We start from the raw sequence: 13,621 nt of genomic DNA, 5'->3' as shown, positions 1-13,621 counted from the left end.
AAAAAAAAAAGTTTAAACTGCTGTCTACCTCTGGCTGGGCCCCTGTCACACTGCGGCCAGGGCAGGGTGACCTGCACCAATCTCAGTTTTTGCAGAACATTCAGGTATTAAAAGGAAAAAAAAAAAAAAAAAAAGGCAAAAGACAAAAAGACCCCCCAAAAAAGTGTGATTTTGAAATTTAAAAGAACACTGAAAGTTTACATTTTATAACATTATTATGCAGATTGTATTTAAACTTCAGAAATATTTAAGACAATTGTAACCATGTAAAGCTGATGAGATATTAAAACAAGACAAACTCTTCTGACTTTAACAGAAAAATGTCTCCTGTACTGTTTTTTGGGGAGCAGCACCCTTGGCCAGGCCATGTGGGGTGGGCCGTCCTAGGGCGGGCAGTCTAGCCACATCCACCTTGAGTCTCAGGTTGGTGCCAGCAGGTAGAAGGTGCCTGCTGAAGGGGAGTCCTGAACTGGGGCCTGTACCCCAGGGATCCTGGGCCATGACAGGGGTTTGGCATCCCCCCCGGGTAGGTGCAGGCCACAGACGCTGCTCAGCCCCCCACAAGGCCCAGGACCCCATTCAGGCCTACAATCCACTGTGCTGAGGGGACCCCTGGTTTAAGCCATGGCTCAGAGGTGACTCCCTGGCCTCCCCCTGAGCTTTCACCTGGTCAGCAGGGTGCAGGGCCGGCCATAGCTTCTGGCCCCCAGCCCCAAGAGGCTCCCTGCCTGGGGGGTGCTGGGTGACCCTGGGTCATGCTGACTGGAGCAACAGTCCTGTCTGCTTTTCGTCCTGCGTGACCCAGACACATACAGCCCCCTCCCGAGACCCACCCACCAGGACGTCATCTGGGTCCTCTGGGCCAGGGCACGTGACTCCTGCCCCTGCCCTCAGGGACAGCCCAGCAGAAGCCGGCTGACACAGCTGGGGCTCCCTGCTCCCTGGGCCTCCCCTGGGGCTGGCTTTCCCTCAAAGGGCTCATTGCCAGCCTGACCCCAGGGTCCTGCTGGAGACCAGGCCTCGGGGTCCAGGTACAGCAGGTACAACCAGGGAGCAGCGCCCTGGAGCCAGAGGAAAGAAGTGCCCGGCTGACCTCCCTGTTCACACTCAAGGGCAGCATGGCTGGGTGGGCAGGCGCAGACTGGCCACCTGGTTCCCCTGCCCCAAAGTGCTGGCCAGGGCTGGCCTGGGCTGCTCCCTCTCCAGGCTGCCTGTTGGAGAGAAAAACAACTCCCTCTCTACCCCCAGAGCCCTGGCTCCCGCGGTCACCTGAGGCCCTGTATCCAAAGCCTGCTAAAGAGAAACACCCCTGCCACAAGTCCATCTGCCACCAGCTCCCAGAAGAGGCTGGCCCATCAGTCCCTGGACCCCCAGGGAGATAAGGACAGGGATCAAAAACAAAAGGCCCCTCTCCAGCAAAGTGGACGGTCCAGTCCTGCCGCTTCATTCCTCAGCCAGGTGCCTCAGGGAGGGAGCTGAGGGGCCCTGAGGCCACACAGCCCTGGGGACACAGCCAGGATCCAGCCCCCATCCTCCCCAGCCCACATGGGTCAGCAGAGGCCAAGGGCTGGCTTGGTCTCAAGGAGGGGGTGGTGACTGAGTCACCTGTCCTCCCTCTGCCCTCAGTGTGGACCAGGGGCTGCCCTGAGGACAGCTGGACCTTGCTGGTGTGGTCTGCGGTCAGGGTAGGGGCGGGCCAGAGGGAGGGTGTGGGTCTCAGGGCTCCAGTTTCCTGGGAGGCTGCCCCACCCCCCACACTCCCAGCCTCAGATGGAGGACAGGCGCCCAGCTGGCACCAAGATCTAGTAACTGGGTGGTCCGGGACGCCCCCAAGTGTGGCTTTATCCAGCAGCTCTGACAACTGGTCAGTCCTCATTCCAGGAGCCAGGCTGGGGGTGGGGTGACCTCTGACCCTGCAAGGCAGTCCAGCCAGCAGGTCCCCCCCCCCCAGGGAAGAAGGGAGGGCCACACTTGCCTGGCCTGTGAGGGGGATGACCGCAGTCCAGCTGCCCAGCCTGCCCTGCCAGACCATCTACCACAAGGGCCTCTTTTGGACACCCACAGGGCCTGCCTAAGATCCTGGAACCCAGGAACTCAGAGGCTTCCAGTTCAGACTCCCTGGGGACGCGGCCAGGGTGCATCCTGGCCCTCACAGAACTAAGCAGCACCCCAAGAACAGCAGCACCCCTACACAGGAGGGGATCTGAGGCCCAGAGCCAGGCAGTGACCTGCCCCAGGTACAAAGGAGGCAAACCAGCCCGGGCCTCCCTCCAGCTGGTGTCTGAACATGAAGTCGCACTGGAGGGGACTCTGCCCCTGCTGTGCCCTGGGACCCCGACCCCGGAGCCCACCCCGGCCTCTGACTGCTCTTTCTTATCTATCTTTCTAGTTTCCTACAGTGACTAAGAAGGCAGGGAGGAAGGCCTGGGGAGCATCCGGCACCGCAAAAACACCGCGGTGGCCGCTTGTCATCCCACCTCTCCTAGGGGGCAGGGGACAGCAAGTTCAGGGCCAGCCTCCCCAACTGAGCCAGGCCCTGTCTTAAAAATTTACAAGGCCTGGTCGCAGCTCAGAGGTAGGGCGCCCCTGGGCTCAAGCCCCCGCAAACACCCCACCACATTCTGGGAAGGGGACCGGAGCCGCTCGGGACCAAATACAGACAAGCTGCACGACGAGGCCCTTCCCGCCCAGCGCCCTCCCGCTGCGCTCCCGCCGGGCTCGCCGCGGACACCTCGCTGAAGGTCGCCCCAGACCCCGCCAGGTGCGCCGTCCCGCTCCCGCCGCGGCTCGCGCCTGCCCCCTGGCGGCCGCATCGCGACCCTCCCCCGGGTGGGGTCGCGCGTCGCGGCCCGGCCTCCGCCCCGCAGGCCCCTGAGCCGGGCCCGGCCTCCGCCCCGCAGGCCCCTGAGCCCGGAGACCCGCGAGTTCTCCCTGCTCCGCGAGCCGCTGCCCCACGCTGTACCCTGCTGCTGGTTAGGGCTGGGATGCGGCCCAGTGGCCCGGCGCTCGCCCGGCATGCGGGAGGCTGGGTTGCTTTCCCAGCACAGAAGGAAGGAAGGAAGGAAGGAAGGAAGGAAAGAAGGAAGGGAGGAAGGAAGGAAGGAAGGAAGGAAAGAAGGAAGGGAGGAAGGAAGGAAGGAAGGAAGGAACTCGGTTTAGAGACGTGGCCGGACGTGGGCAGCTCTGGCCCGAAACTCGTGCTACTCAGAGCTGCGGCGCGCTGGGCGTGAACCCACGGGCCCCAAAGCGGTAAGGCCAAAGGGGAGGTGGACACTGATGGATAAAGTCAGCGTTTGATCCCAAGCACTAGGCCACCTAGGGCTGTGGCGGAGGGCTACTTTGTGGGCTGGTTCCATCCTGGATGGAACCCAGCATCTCCTGCCGGCCGGGCAAGCTCGCCCCACTGAGACCGCCGCCGCCCTCCACCCGCTGCTGTAGGGTGTGTAGTCTGTTCTCCGTGCAGTGTCTCGTGTAGGACCGTGAGGTGGGTACTTTATATTTGAACACACACAAAAAAAATCCGAAGCCAGGCGCAGTGGGTGCAACCTGAAATCCCAGAAGCTTGGGAGGCTGAGACCGGAGGATCGCAAGCTCAAAACCAGCCTCAGCAGCTCAGACCTCTCTCTCAAAAAGAATTACCAGGCCTGGGGTTGTAAGGATGTGGCTCAGTGGTTAAGCACCCCTGGATTCAACCCTTGTACCAAAAGAATGGTCACTTGGGCAAAAGCGAACAGAAGGAAATGGTCAGATCACCCTAACTGCTCAAAAGAAACCCTCCGACTCGGAAGAGGTCGCTATCCAACAACTCTAACCGAGCCGTGCGACCCACGACTCCCTGCTGAAGGCCCGCCGCCGCAGGTCCACCTGAGGCCTGTACGCCTGCGCGGGTCCGCCAACCCCGCCCAAGAGCGAGTAGGTGCCGCTCTAGCTTGCGAGTTGCCAGGGTCCGCGTCTCGCTGGGGATGACACACTTCCGGGACGTGGCGGCTGGGGAAGATGGCGGCGCCCATGGAGGTAGCCGTGTGTACGGACTCGGCGGCGCAGCTGTGGAGCTGTGTCGTGTGGGAGCTGCACTCGGGCGCCAACCTGCTCACCTACCGCGGCGGCCAGGCTGGGCCCCGCGGCCTGGCGCTGCTCAATGGCGAGTACCTCCTGGCGGCTCAGCTGGGCAAGAATTACATCAGCGCCTGGGAGCTGCAGCGGAAGGTGCGAAACGCGGGCTCGGGACACGGGGTGGCGCGTGGGGCTTCGAGAGGGAGCGGGGACGCGAAAGAGTCCCACGCGTCCGGAGTCCTAGAGGGGAACGGGGTGGGGGTGTCGAGTTAGACCGCATGCGCGGGCGGTGGGCGCGTTAGAGCACTCTGCGCATGCGTGGGAGTCCAGGTCGGGTCCTGGATAGCGGGCCTTGCACATGCTGAGCTTGTGGGGGAGGTTTCTTGCTCGCATGTGCGAGCTCGGGAGCGCTAAATTTGATTAAAGGGGGTGAATAGGGTCCTTTGAATCTTGTGATCTTGCATAAGGACGGAGAGGGTCCGAGATCTCTGGGAGGCCCCCTGGAAGGATAGTCCCAGAGACTCATGCATTTATCCCCCAAAGACACCTTCAGTATCAGAGCCTTTCCTACCGTTTCTTCTCCATTAGTAGCCCCAGTATGCAGCCCCCAAATCTGCTTGCCGCCCCGTGGACTTGCTAAGATCACCCTGGGCGACCACTACTCCATGTTACCTGGTTCAGAGTCACAGTAGGGTGAGCTGGATTGGAGTGCAGGCCTACTGGCTGTTGGGCTCTGGATCCAGGGCCCTCACAGACCCTTTTGCTTTGCTGCTCTTCTCCTCTCCAGAGAAAGCATGCTTATACCCCAGGAGCTACCTTGCTGGACTGCATTCAGTCCAGCCCTGTGCCCGGGTCATCTTTCTATTTTGTATTTCAGTTATTTAGAGACAGGGTCTCATTGAGTTGCTTAGCACCTGGCTTTTACTGAGGCTGGCTTTGAACTCTTGATTCTCCTGCCTCAGCCTCCTGAGTTGCTGGGATTACAGGCGTTGCCACGGCGCCCGGCCCTGCTTCTCTAGCACTCTGAATTTACCAGTTGCCTGGGTGTCCCCTCCACTCACCCTCCCCTGCCTCTCACCAGATGCTCAGGGTTCTGTTGTGTGTCCCCAGGACCAGCTCCAGCAAAAGATCATGTGCCCTGGACCTGTCACCTGTCTGACCACATCACCCAATGGCCTCTATGTCCTGGCAGGAATTGCAGAAAGCATCTACTTATGGGAGGTGAGAAGGCACCCAGAGTGCCCATGGGGAGCAGCTGGAGACTGCTGTGGGGTCTCAGCCCTGCTCTGCCTTCCTCGGTCCCTTGAGGTTCTTGAGTCCCAGGGAGCCTTTGAATGTCTTCATTCTGCCTGAGTCCTCCTCCGTAGACCATAGTGCAGTCTAGGCGGGGCACACTGTCGACTTTCGGGGCCATCCCCACGTTGGCAGAGCATCTCTTCCCAGCAGCGGACATCGTCTGACTCTAAGTTATAAAGGGGACAGGTGATGTTGTTCAGCCTCTCTTTTTCTTATCTTTGGGAAAATCAGGTGATGGCTCCTCAGGCCATCCAGTCCCTGCCACACTCATCCGTTTCTGCCAAGGGCCTGCATTTTGAACTTCATGTTTAGGCCAAGTGCTCAGCTCTGGCCTGGCAGGGAAGTGGCCCTAGACAACCTGTAACAGTGGGCACAGCTTGGTGACGTGCCATTGGAACTGAACCTACAGAGTCAGGCCTCAGCTGGCTTTGGCCCAGAGTCTGTTACGTGCTGTCACCTGTTCAGGGTGGTGTGCACCCACTTGGAGCAGGAGATGCAAGGCAGTACAGGGTTCCAGGCCCAAGAGCTGCATCTCTCCCCTCCCTGATCTTGTCCCCTCCTCCCAGAGGTGCTGGGGACATCCTGTCACCCTGGAACTTCACCCTCAGCCCGAGATGCTGAGAAGTTGCTGAGGCAGAGAGGGAGACGTGGCACGGCTCCAGGCTGTCTGCCCTGCTTGCCCGCCGCCCAGGGTGGGCTGCACGTGGGCAGAAGTTTGGTGGTCCTTCCCCCTGGGGGGGCACCAGAGGCTCCCTTCTTGCTGAGGGTAGGGAGTGGTGGTCTGACGGCCCGTGGGTGAGTGAGGGTGTGTGAGGAGGGACTACAAGCCCTAGAGCAGGTCGTGGGTCAGTGGCTGGTCTGAGCAGCTCCGAGTCCTGGGCCTTCCCTTCGTGCTGCTGGCTCCCAGGGACTGGATCTCCCAGGAGACACGGTGTGGCCCCATCTGCCCAGCCCCGTGAGAGCTGCCCTTGTCCACTTCTGAGCTGGATGGTGCAAACAACATCACAGTCCTTCTCTGCTCTGGGAGAGCCCTGGGTGCAGGTGGGGAAATAGAGGCCAGAGGAGGGCCTGGCTTGCTGGGTGGGCCTCCTGAGGAGGCCCTGGAAAGCACCGTGGACGGGCAGCTTCAGACGACAGAAAATCGCCCTCCCAGCCCTGAAGCCAAGAAGTCCAGGCTGCAGGTGTGCAGGTTGGGCAGGGCCTGGATGCCCACAGTAGGGTCCTTCCTGCTGCCTCCAGATCTGGGGCGCCAGTGCCCCTGCTGTGGCTGCATGCTGTCATCTCTGCCGTCACCCCATCTCCTCTCCTCATGAGGATGACCGCTGCCGGACTGAGGGCCCATCCTGCTGCACTGTGCCCTCCTCTCAACTGACCACATCTGCAGAGGCCCCACCCCCTCCTTCCTTCTCTGCAGTGCTGGGGATTGAGTCCAGGGCCTCATGGTGCTGGGCAAGCTCTGTACCTCTGGGCTGCACCCAGTTTGACCCTACTTCTGAATAAGGTCCCATTTACAGGTCCTGGGGAGGGGGTCAGGGCTGGAACATACTTTGGCAGGGCACATTTCAGCTTAGCCCCTCTCGGGTGCCATGCAAGTGGGCGCGTCTCTGCCACCAGCTGCCCCCACTTCCTCTGCTTGAGATGGGCCTTCTGCATGCCCAGCCGCAGATTTCCAAAGAGATTTCCACTGTAGCCAAGTCCCGAGCGGCCCAGTCCCCAGCCAGCCTCCTCAGGAGCCCCGCGGCAGCCCCATGCCTTCCCTAGGGCTGGCCACCAGTCCAGGGCGGAAGCAGAGGAGGTGCCCTCTTGGTGGCAGGAGATGTGTCCCCCTTTCCTTTTGTTGTGCAGATGGGGACAAGGGGGCACTGGCAGGACAGCCGGCAGTGTGCCATCCATGAAGCTCAGTCGGGGGTGTAGCGGGGCCTTCCTTTGCCCAGGACTACAAAGCCACCCACCCTGTCCTTGGGGGTTTGCTCTGGCCCCAGGACGGGTGGATAGGACTCCTGTGGTGTGCCCCTGGCATCCTGCAGCCAGGGAGTGGACCAGTAGCCCAGCTTCCTCCCGACCTGGGTGCCCTGTTCACTCCCAGGTCTCCACCGGGAACCTCTTGGTCATCCTGAACCGCCACTACCAGGATCTCTCGTGCCTCAAGTTCACTGGTGACAGCAGCCACTTCCTCTCTGGGGGCAGGGACTGCCTGGTGCTGACCTGGAGCCTCTGCAGGTAGCATGCCCACCCAGGGGCCCAGGCAGGGCTGGTAGGACGGGGAGTACGGGTATTCCAAGTGCTGGGGCGACTCCAGGGCCCTCCTGCCCCCAGTGTGCTGCAGGTGGACCCCTCCAGAATCCCTGCGCCCCGGCACGTCTGGTCTCAGCACACGCTCCCCATCACAGACCTGCACTGCGGCTTTGGGGGCCCCCTGGCCCGGGTGGCCACCGCCTCGCTGGACCAGACAGTGAAGGTAGAGCCCCCCGCTGGCTCACAGACTGGGTTCCCGGTGGCTTGATCGAGCCATCTCCTCCCCCAGCCGTCAGTGCCAGACAGCTTGTAATCCCCTGGTGCTTTGAGCCCCAAGGACATCCAGCCAGGGTGGACAGCCCAGCCTGTCTCCTGGAAATTCCCACTCGGCCTGCCGTGCCTGGCCAAGGCCCTGGGCCAGGCCTGTGCAGGTTTGAGGGCATCGCTGCCCTTGAGACTTCACTGGAGGGGGCAGGGGCTCTCCTGCAGGAGAACAAGCTCCATGCCAGGGAAGGCCGAGTCTCCTGGACCCTGACAGCTCCCACTGAGTGGGACCCCAGGGCCAAGGTGCCAGGTTGAGGACCACCAACCCCTGACCTTCCCAGAGCCCCCACCCAGAGCCCTGTGCCCACACCCCCCACCCCCCGCTGCCCCTCCCAGCTGTGGGAGATCTCTTCTGGTGAGTTGCTGCTGTCCGTCCTGTTTGATGTGGGCATCATGGCTGTGACCATGGACCTGGCCGAACACCACGTGTTCTGTGGTGGCAGTGATGGCTCCATATTCCAAGTGGACCTCTGTGCTCGGGTGAGTGGGTGGCAGGAGGGCGGGCAGCTCTGTGGGGGCTGGGGGCTGCGGGCAGCAGCTGGTGGCTCCCTGGTGCTCACAACCCGCCTTGGCCTCCACAGCCCACGGAGAGGGAGAGGAGCTTCCAGCCAGAGCAGGACCCTGGGAAGGTCTTCAGAGGGCACAGGTGGGGACGGGGAGGGGCTGAGGCGCGGCCTGGACCAAGGGTTTCCACTGATCTTCCTTAACCCTGTTTGGGTCCATCTCCTAGGAACCAGGTGACCTGCCTGTCGGTGTCCACTGACGGCAGCGTGCTGCTCTCAGGCTCCCACGACGAGACAGTGCGTCTCTGGGACGTTCAGAGCAAGCAGTGCATCCGGACCATGGCCCTCAGAGGTGGGTGGCCGCAGGAATCCACACAAGGAACCGGCACAGCATGAGGGCCAGTGGCCTCCTGGGCCTGCGGGCCTGGCCAGCCCAGGCTTCAGGCCCTGGGTTTGTGGGGCTGACTGTTGGTGTCCCCCAGGCCCCGTGACCAACGCATCCATCCTGCTGGCGCCAGTGGGCATGCTGAGCTCCGACTTCAAACCCAGTCTGCCGTTGCCCCGATTCAACAAGCACCTACTGGGCGCCGAGCATGGGGACGAGCCTCAAGGAGGAGGCCTGCCTGTGCGCCTAGGCCGCCACCAGCAGGTAGGCCCCCACCTGCTCTGCAGGGTGCCTCTGCACCTTTTCCTGGGCTTCTTTCCTGCTGGACTGCAGCCTCTTCTCACAGGCCCACACCCTCAGCATCCCCTCCAGCTGGAAGGTCAGTGCCTCTCGGTGTCTCCCTGAAACAGCACCAGCTGACTGGCCACTGTGGCTTTAGGAGCCAGGCATCCTGGGTCCAGGAAACGCCAGAACTTCTAGGGTGGCTGCAGGCCTTGCGGGTAGGGGTGTCCTGCCAACACCTGACCACGCAGTGCTCTGACCCTCCACAGCCATCTCGGTGGGCAGTGGTGTTTCCAGATGGTTCTGCTGAGGGTCCCCGCTCAGGCCCCAGGTGGTGTCACGACCCTCAAACCCCTGCCTGGCATCCACGTGACTGTCTTGGGCCTGGCCACACTGGGCCTGCTCCATTCACCACTGCAGGCCTCTGGCTCACGGCCCATGGCCAGGCCTGGCCATTGCGGCTGCCACTGGACAGCTTTATGGGTGGAGCTGACCCTGCAGGCTGGCTGGCCCCCCTCCTGGGCAGCAACTTGATCCCACTCCAGGTCCTGAGCCTTCTTGCCCTGCCCAGGTACCACTTCTGCACTGTGCCTGTTCCATTCCTGTTGCTGTCCCCAGGACACTCCCAGGCAGTCTTGGACAGTGACACATTGGAAAGAGCACCTTGCCTCCTAGCGGCCACCTGGCCTCTGAGCCGCGGTCTCCTGTCTTGTCACTTGTCGGCAAGGGCACCTACCTGGCCGAGCTGTGGGCAGCATTCCAGGTGATGTGGCCTGGCAGTGTGGCACAGCCCCGGGGTCACGGGTGCCCTTGTGTTGCAGGGATCGGAGCCCAGCTACCTGGAGCGCTTGGAGCAACTGCACAAGGTCATGTGCAGCACCATGGAGAAGGTGGGCGGGGCGGGGCGGGGCTCCCCAGCGGGAGCGAGTGCTGGGAGGGGGTGCTGATCCTCTTCGCCCTCTGACCCCCACCCCTCCCTAGAACGTGCTAGGCGGCCAGGACCAGCTGCGCGTGCGCGTGACGGAGCTGGAGGACCAAGTGCGAAACCTGCGCAAGATCAACCGCGATCTCTTCGACTTCTCCACGCGCATCATCACGCGGCCAGCCAAGTGAGGGCTGCGCTGGGAGAAGCCTCCGGCGGACCAGCGCCCTAGCGCCCTCAAGGGCCGGGCTCAGGCGCTTGGGCCAGTTTTGTGTTTCGTTTGGATTTTTTACTCCGTTTTAGGGCCGTTTTGTCTGGGTTTTGGTCCACTGGTGTGGGTCGTGTCCCACGGTGCTGTTCTGTTTTTAACAAAAGATGGTCTAAAAGCCACTTTCTGTTGCCATGTGTCCCTGCCAGACCCAGTGGCCAAACTGGGCCCTCCAGACCCAATGCCGCAGTAGGGGGACTGTGGTCAGCGGGTCTCAGGCTAAGGCCCCTCTGGCCTGGAGGTGGCCAGCCCCATGCAGCAGGCAGGCAAGTGTGGAGGCCCAGGGGTTGCAGAAGGAGCCAACAGCCCAGTCAGGGGGTCTCTGCTAGCCATGGGGACATTGGGACAGGGCCAGCTGCCAGGAGTAAGGGTGCCCCCAGGGCAGAGGGAACTATGTCCAGGCATGGGGCCCAACCAGTTGCTTGACCCCTGCTGGGACATGGGGATGGCCATGGTGGGGTGGGCTCAGGCTCAACACTGGCTGCTCTGTCCCTACGCAGTGGTGGGCACCAGGACCAGGACCAGCCCCCGTGGCTGCTTCATCTTGGGAGATGACATGGTCACCTGAAGGGCCTCGCCCAAGTCCCCTGCCTGGCAAAGGCATGCTGTGGACGGGCTCTTCAGACCTCCCACCTGGGAGGGCAGCCCTGTGGGGACGATTCTAGACCAGCTCCCTAGCGGGATACGCTCTGGCCACCTGACCGTGCTGGCCAGCATCGGGGCTGAAGGAGGCCACTCTCCCCACCCCACTGTCCCAGGAATGCTGCCAGCCGCCAGCCAGTCCCTGGCGCCCAGCCCAGATGCCCCAGGAACTTTCCAGAAGGCTTCCCTAACTGACACCTCTGTTTAATGGTCCAGAAAACCCATGTGACTTAGCTGGTGCCGTCATGCCCTGGCCACGCCAGCGCAGTGCGGCTGACCTCTTTAGGGCTCTCCTCGCTGCTGGCAGACTGGCCTGGTCCCTCTCCTGCTACCCCCACTGCCCCATCCTGCAGGTGCTGTGTGGGGCCCTCAAGCCGCTTCCCCCCAGGAACCTCAAGGGGCAGGCCCTGTGCAGGCCAGCCTCTGCCCAGCCGGGCTCCAGCTCCGGCAGCGCCCAGGCCTGTCTACCTTGAGCTGGGCCTGGAGGGTTGGAGTGTTGGGCTGGCAGCCCCATGGCTCCGAGGTCTCTGGCGGTGCTCCCTGGCACCCATGCCCACCCCTGGCCACCACCTTTCAGCTGCTCACCACACCCCTTTGCAGGGGTGAGGCTGGGAGGCCTGGAGCCACAGGGAGGGGCTGAGGGAGCTGAGGGTCCCTGGGAGTCAGAGCTCTCCCCTGCAGCCCCCAAGGGTTCCTGTGGCCAGAGGGCCCCAGCCAGCATCTGGAAGTCCTTGGTGTGGCCACCCCACCCATGACTGGGGACAAGGGTGGCAGGTGGAGGCAGGCCTGTGAGGGCAGCTGTGGATGGTGGCCATCCCAACCAGACGCCACTGCCTCTGGCAGCAGGAGCCCATGGAGATCCTGGCGTTGAGCAAACGGCTGTGCATGGTGGCTTTTGTGCTCACACTGCCCTTGGCTGCCCGCCTGCAGCCACTGGACTGAAGGAACGCTGCCTTCTGCACACCATAGACTGGGGTGAGGGTCCGGGCAGCAAGAGATGGGGCCCAGCTGACTCATGAAACGGAAACTGACCTCATAAACCACACCGGGCTCTGGCTCAGCTCCCTCATCTGCAGAAGGGGTGTCCCTGGCTGACCTCGGGGAGCCCTCCAGGGCCAGGCTGATGTGTGAAGTCAGGTGTGGAGCAGGGCGCTCTCCACAGCGTCCTCGGACACACCCTCCTCTGCTCTGTCCCCTCCCTGCCCAGATGCTCTCCTGCACCCCCTTCAGGTCTCGTTCTGGGGTTGGGTGAGAGCCGGATGATGGAGACCTGTCCCCGGTGACAACGGCAGGATCAGGGGTCCACAGGGCCCTATAGACCCTTGGCACAGGCGTGGGAGGCAGGCCCAGGAAGAAAGAGGCCACTGTCTGGGAGGACTCTGGTCGGGGGCTGAGCCCAGAGTGGCTGAGTGGTGCTCGGCCGCTGAGCCACACCCCAGCTCTGGTGGTATTGTATTTTGAGGCAGGGTCTCCCTACCTTGCTGAGGCCAGCCTTGAACTTGCAGCCCTCCTGCTGCAGCCTCCCCGGGCTGGAGTGACAGGCCTGGCTTCCGTGCTTGGCTGGCTCAAGGCTCTTCATGGAGACCAGGGAGCTGTCACTTCCCTCCCTGCGGCATAGCTGTCATCCAAACCAGCGTGACCCATGCAGCTGGTGGGAATATGAGGCGGGGCATCTATCTGCAAGATGCCTGTGGCTCCTGAAGGACAGGGGCAGGTCATGAGGCCAGCAGCGGGGTCCTGAACCCCGTGCCCACAGCCAGGCCAGCCACCTGGCCGAGATGGGGACACCATGGCACAGGTGGCCCAGTGCCCAGCAAGCGCACACACACAAGTTGTGAAGAGAGAGGGTGCCTTGACCCCCACTGCACAGTGCTGTGCTGCAGGGTCACCCCCAGGAGGTCCCTGGAGTCTCAGCCACACAGGCAGGAAGGGTAGGAGCTGCTGCTGAGTGGGCAGAGCTTCTGCTTGGGGGGATGGAAAGTTCTGGAGATGGACATGGGGTCAGCATACCGCCCTATGACTGCTTCATACCACTGAGTCGTGTGCTTACAAGTGTTAGAAATGGCAGTTGGTTATGTATATTTTACCATAATTAAAAAGCTTCCCGGTGTTGGCTGGTGGGGCTCATGGCCCCTGGAGGAAAGCAGTCTGCCCTGTGCAGATGGGAAGCAGGCCTGGGGCGTGGCCTGCGTCTTGCGGCCTCCTAGAACCAGCTCATGGAAATGTCCACTAGCCTGAAACCAGCTGATGTCCTGGTCCTGGAACCTGCCCCTCTCTGAGTCTCCTGCCCAGAGAGGAGGAGACCTGGCAACTCTAGGATGTTGTGACTGGGCAGTCACAGCACAGGGAATGGGTGGCCTGGGGACCCCCTGAGGGCCAGGGGGGCTCCCTGCTGTGACTGTGGCTGGTCTTGGGAGGGCAGGGACCTGGGATCCAGAACCCTTGAGGACCAAATTGCTCTCTTGGGATGCCTGGCCAGGCAGCTGGACAAGGGGTCCCTGAACACTCAGATGGAGCCACCAAACCCTCATTAGAGTCACTCAAAATTCAGCTCATTTGCTGGCTGGAAATGGCTGACATTTGGCATTTTTGTTCATTTAATGGAGTTTTTTCTTCTTTAATTTTGGCTCCAAAAGGAGGTGCATGTGTGTATGTGTGTACATGGATAACCCGTGCAGATCTGCTCAGTGAGCTGGCCAACTTGGTGGCAC

The 13,621-nt window shown here is 62.0% G+C and overlaps 1 protein-coding gene across 1 annotated transcript; it reads left to right on the top strand.

The window, feature by feature from the left end:
• Positions 1 to 3,149: 3,149 nt before the first annotated feature.
• Wdr18 (WD repeat domain 18) lies at positions 3,150 to 10,390 on the top strand. Its single transcript, XM_076872511.2, has 10 exons — positions 3,150 to 4,206; positions 5,164 to 5,274; positions 7,436 to 7,569; positions 7,666 to 7,807; positions 8,245 to 8,388; positions 8,490 to 8,554; positions 8,639 to 8,763; positions 8,894 to 9,060; positions 9,900 to 9,968; positions 10,060 to 10,390. The coding sequence occupies exons 1-10, from the start codon at positions 3,997 to 3,999 to the stop codon at positions 10,189 to 10,191; spliced, it is 1,299 nt and encodes a 432-aa protein (XP_076728626.1). The 5' UTR covers positions 3,150 to 3,996; the 3' UTR covers positions 10,192 to 10,390.
• The last annotated feature ends 3,231 nt before the right edge of the window (positions 10,391 to 13,621 follow it).

The sequence above is a fragment of the Callospermophilus lateralis genome, chromosome 1 (assembly GCF_048772815.1).
Source record: "Callospermophilus lateralis isolate mCalLat2 chromosome 1, mCalLat2.hap1, whole genome shotgun sequence".
Lineage (NCBI taxonomy): Eukaryota > Metazoa > Chordata > Mammalia > Rodentia > Sciuridae > Callospermophilus > Callospermophilus lateralis.
This window is presented reverse-complemented; position numbering and strand designations above follow the sequence as displayed.

Coding starts and splice junctions, on each gene's coding strand:
- Wdr18 (XM_076872511.2), top strand. CDS start 3,997: ATGGCGGCGCCCATGGAGGTAGCCGTGTGTACGGACTCGGCGGCGCAG. Junction 4,207..5,163: donor CCTGGGAGCTGCAGCGGAAG/GTGCGAAACGCG, acceptor GTGTGTCCCCAG/GACCAGCTCCAGCAAAAGAT. Junction 8,764..8,893: donor CCGGACCATGGCCCTCAGAG/GTGGGTGGCCGC, acceptor GGTGTCCCCCAG/GCCCCGTGACCAACGCATCC.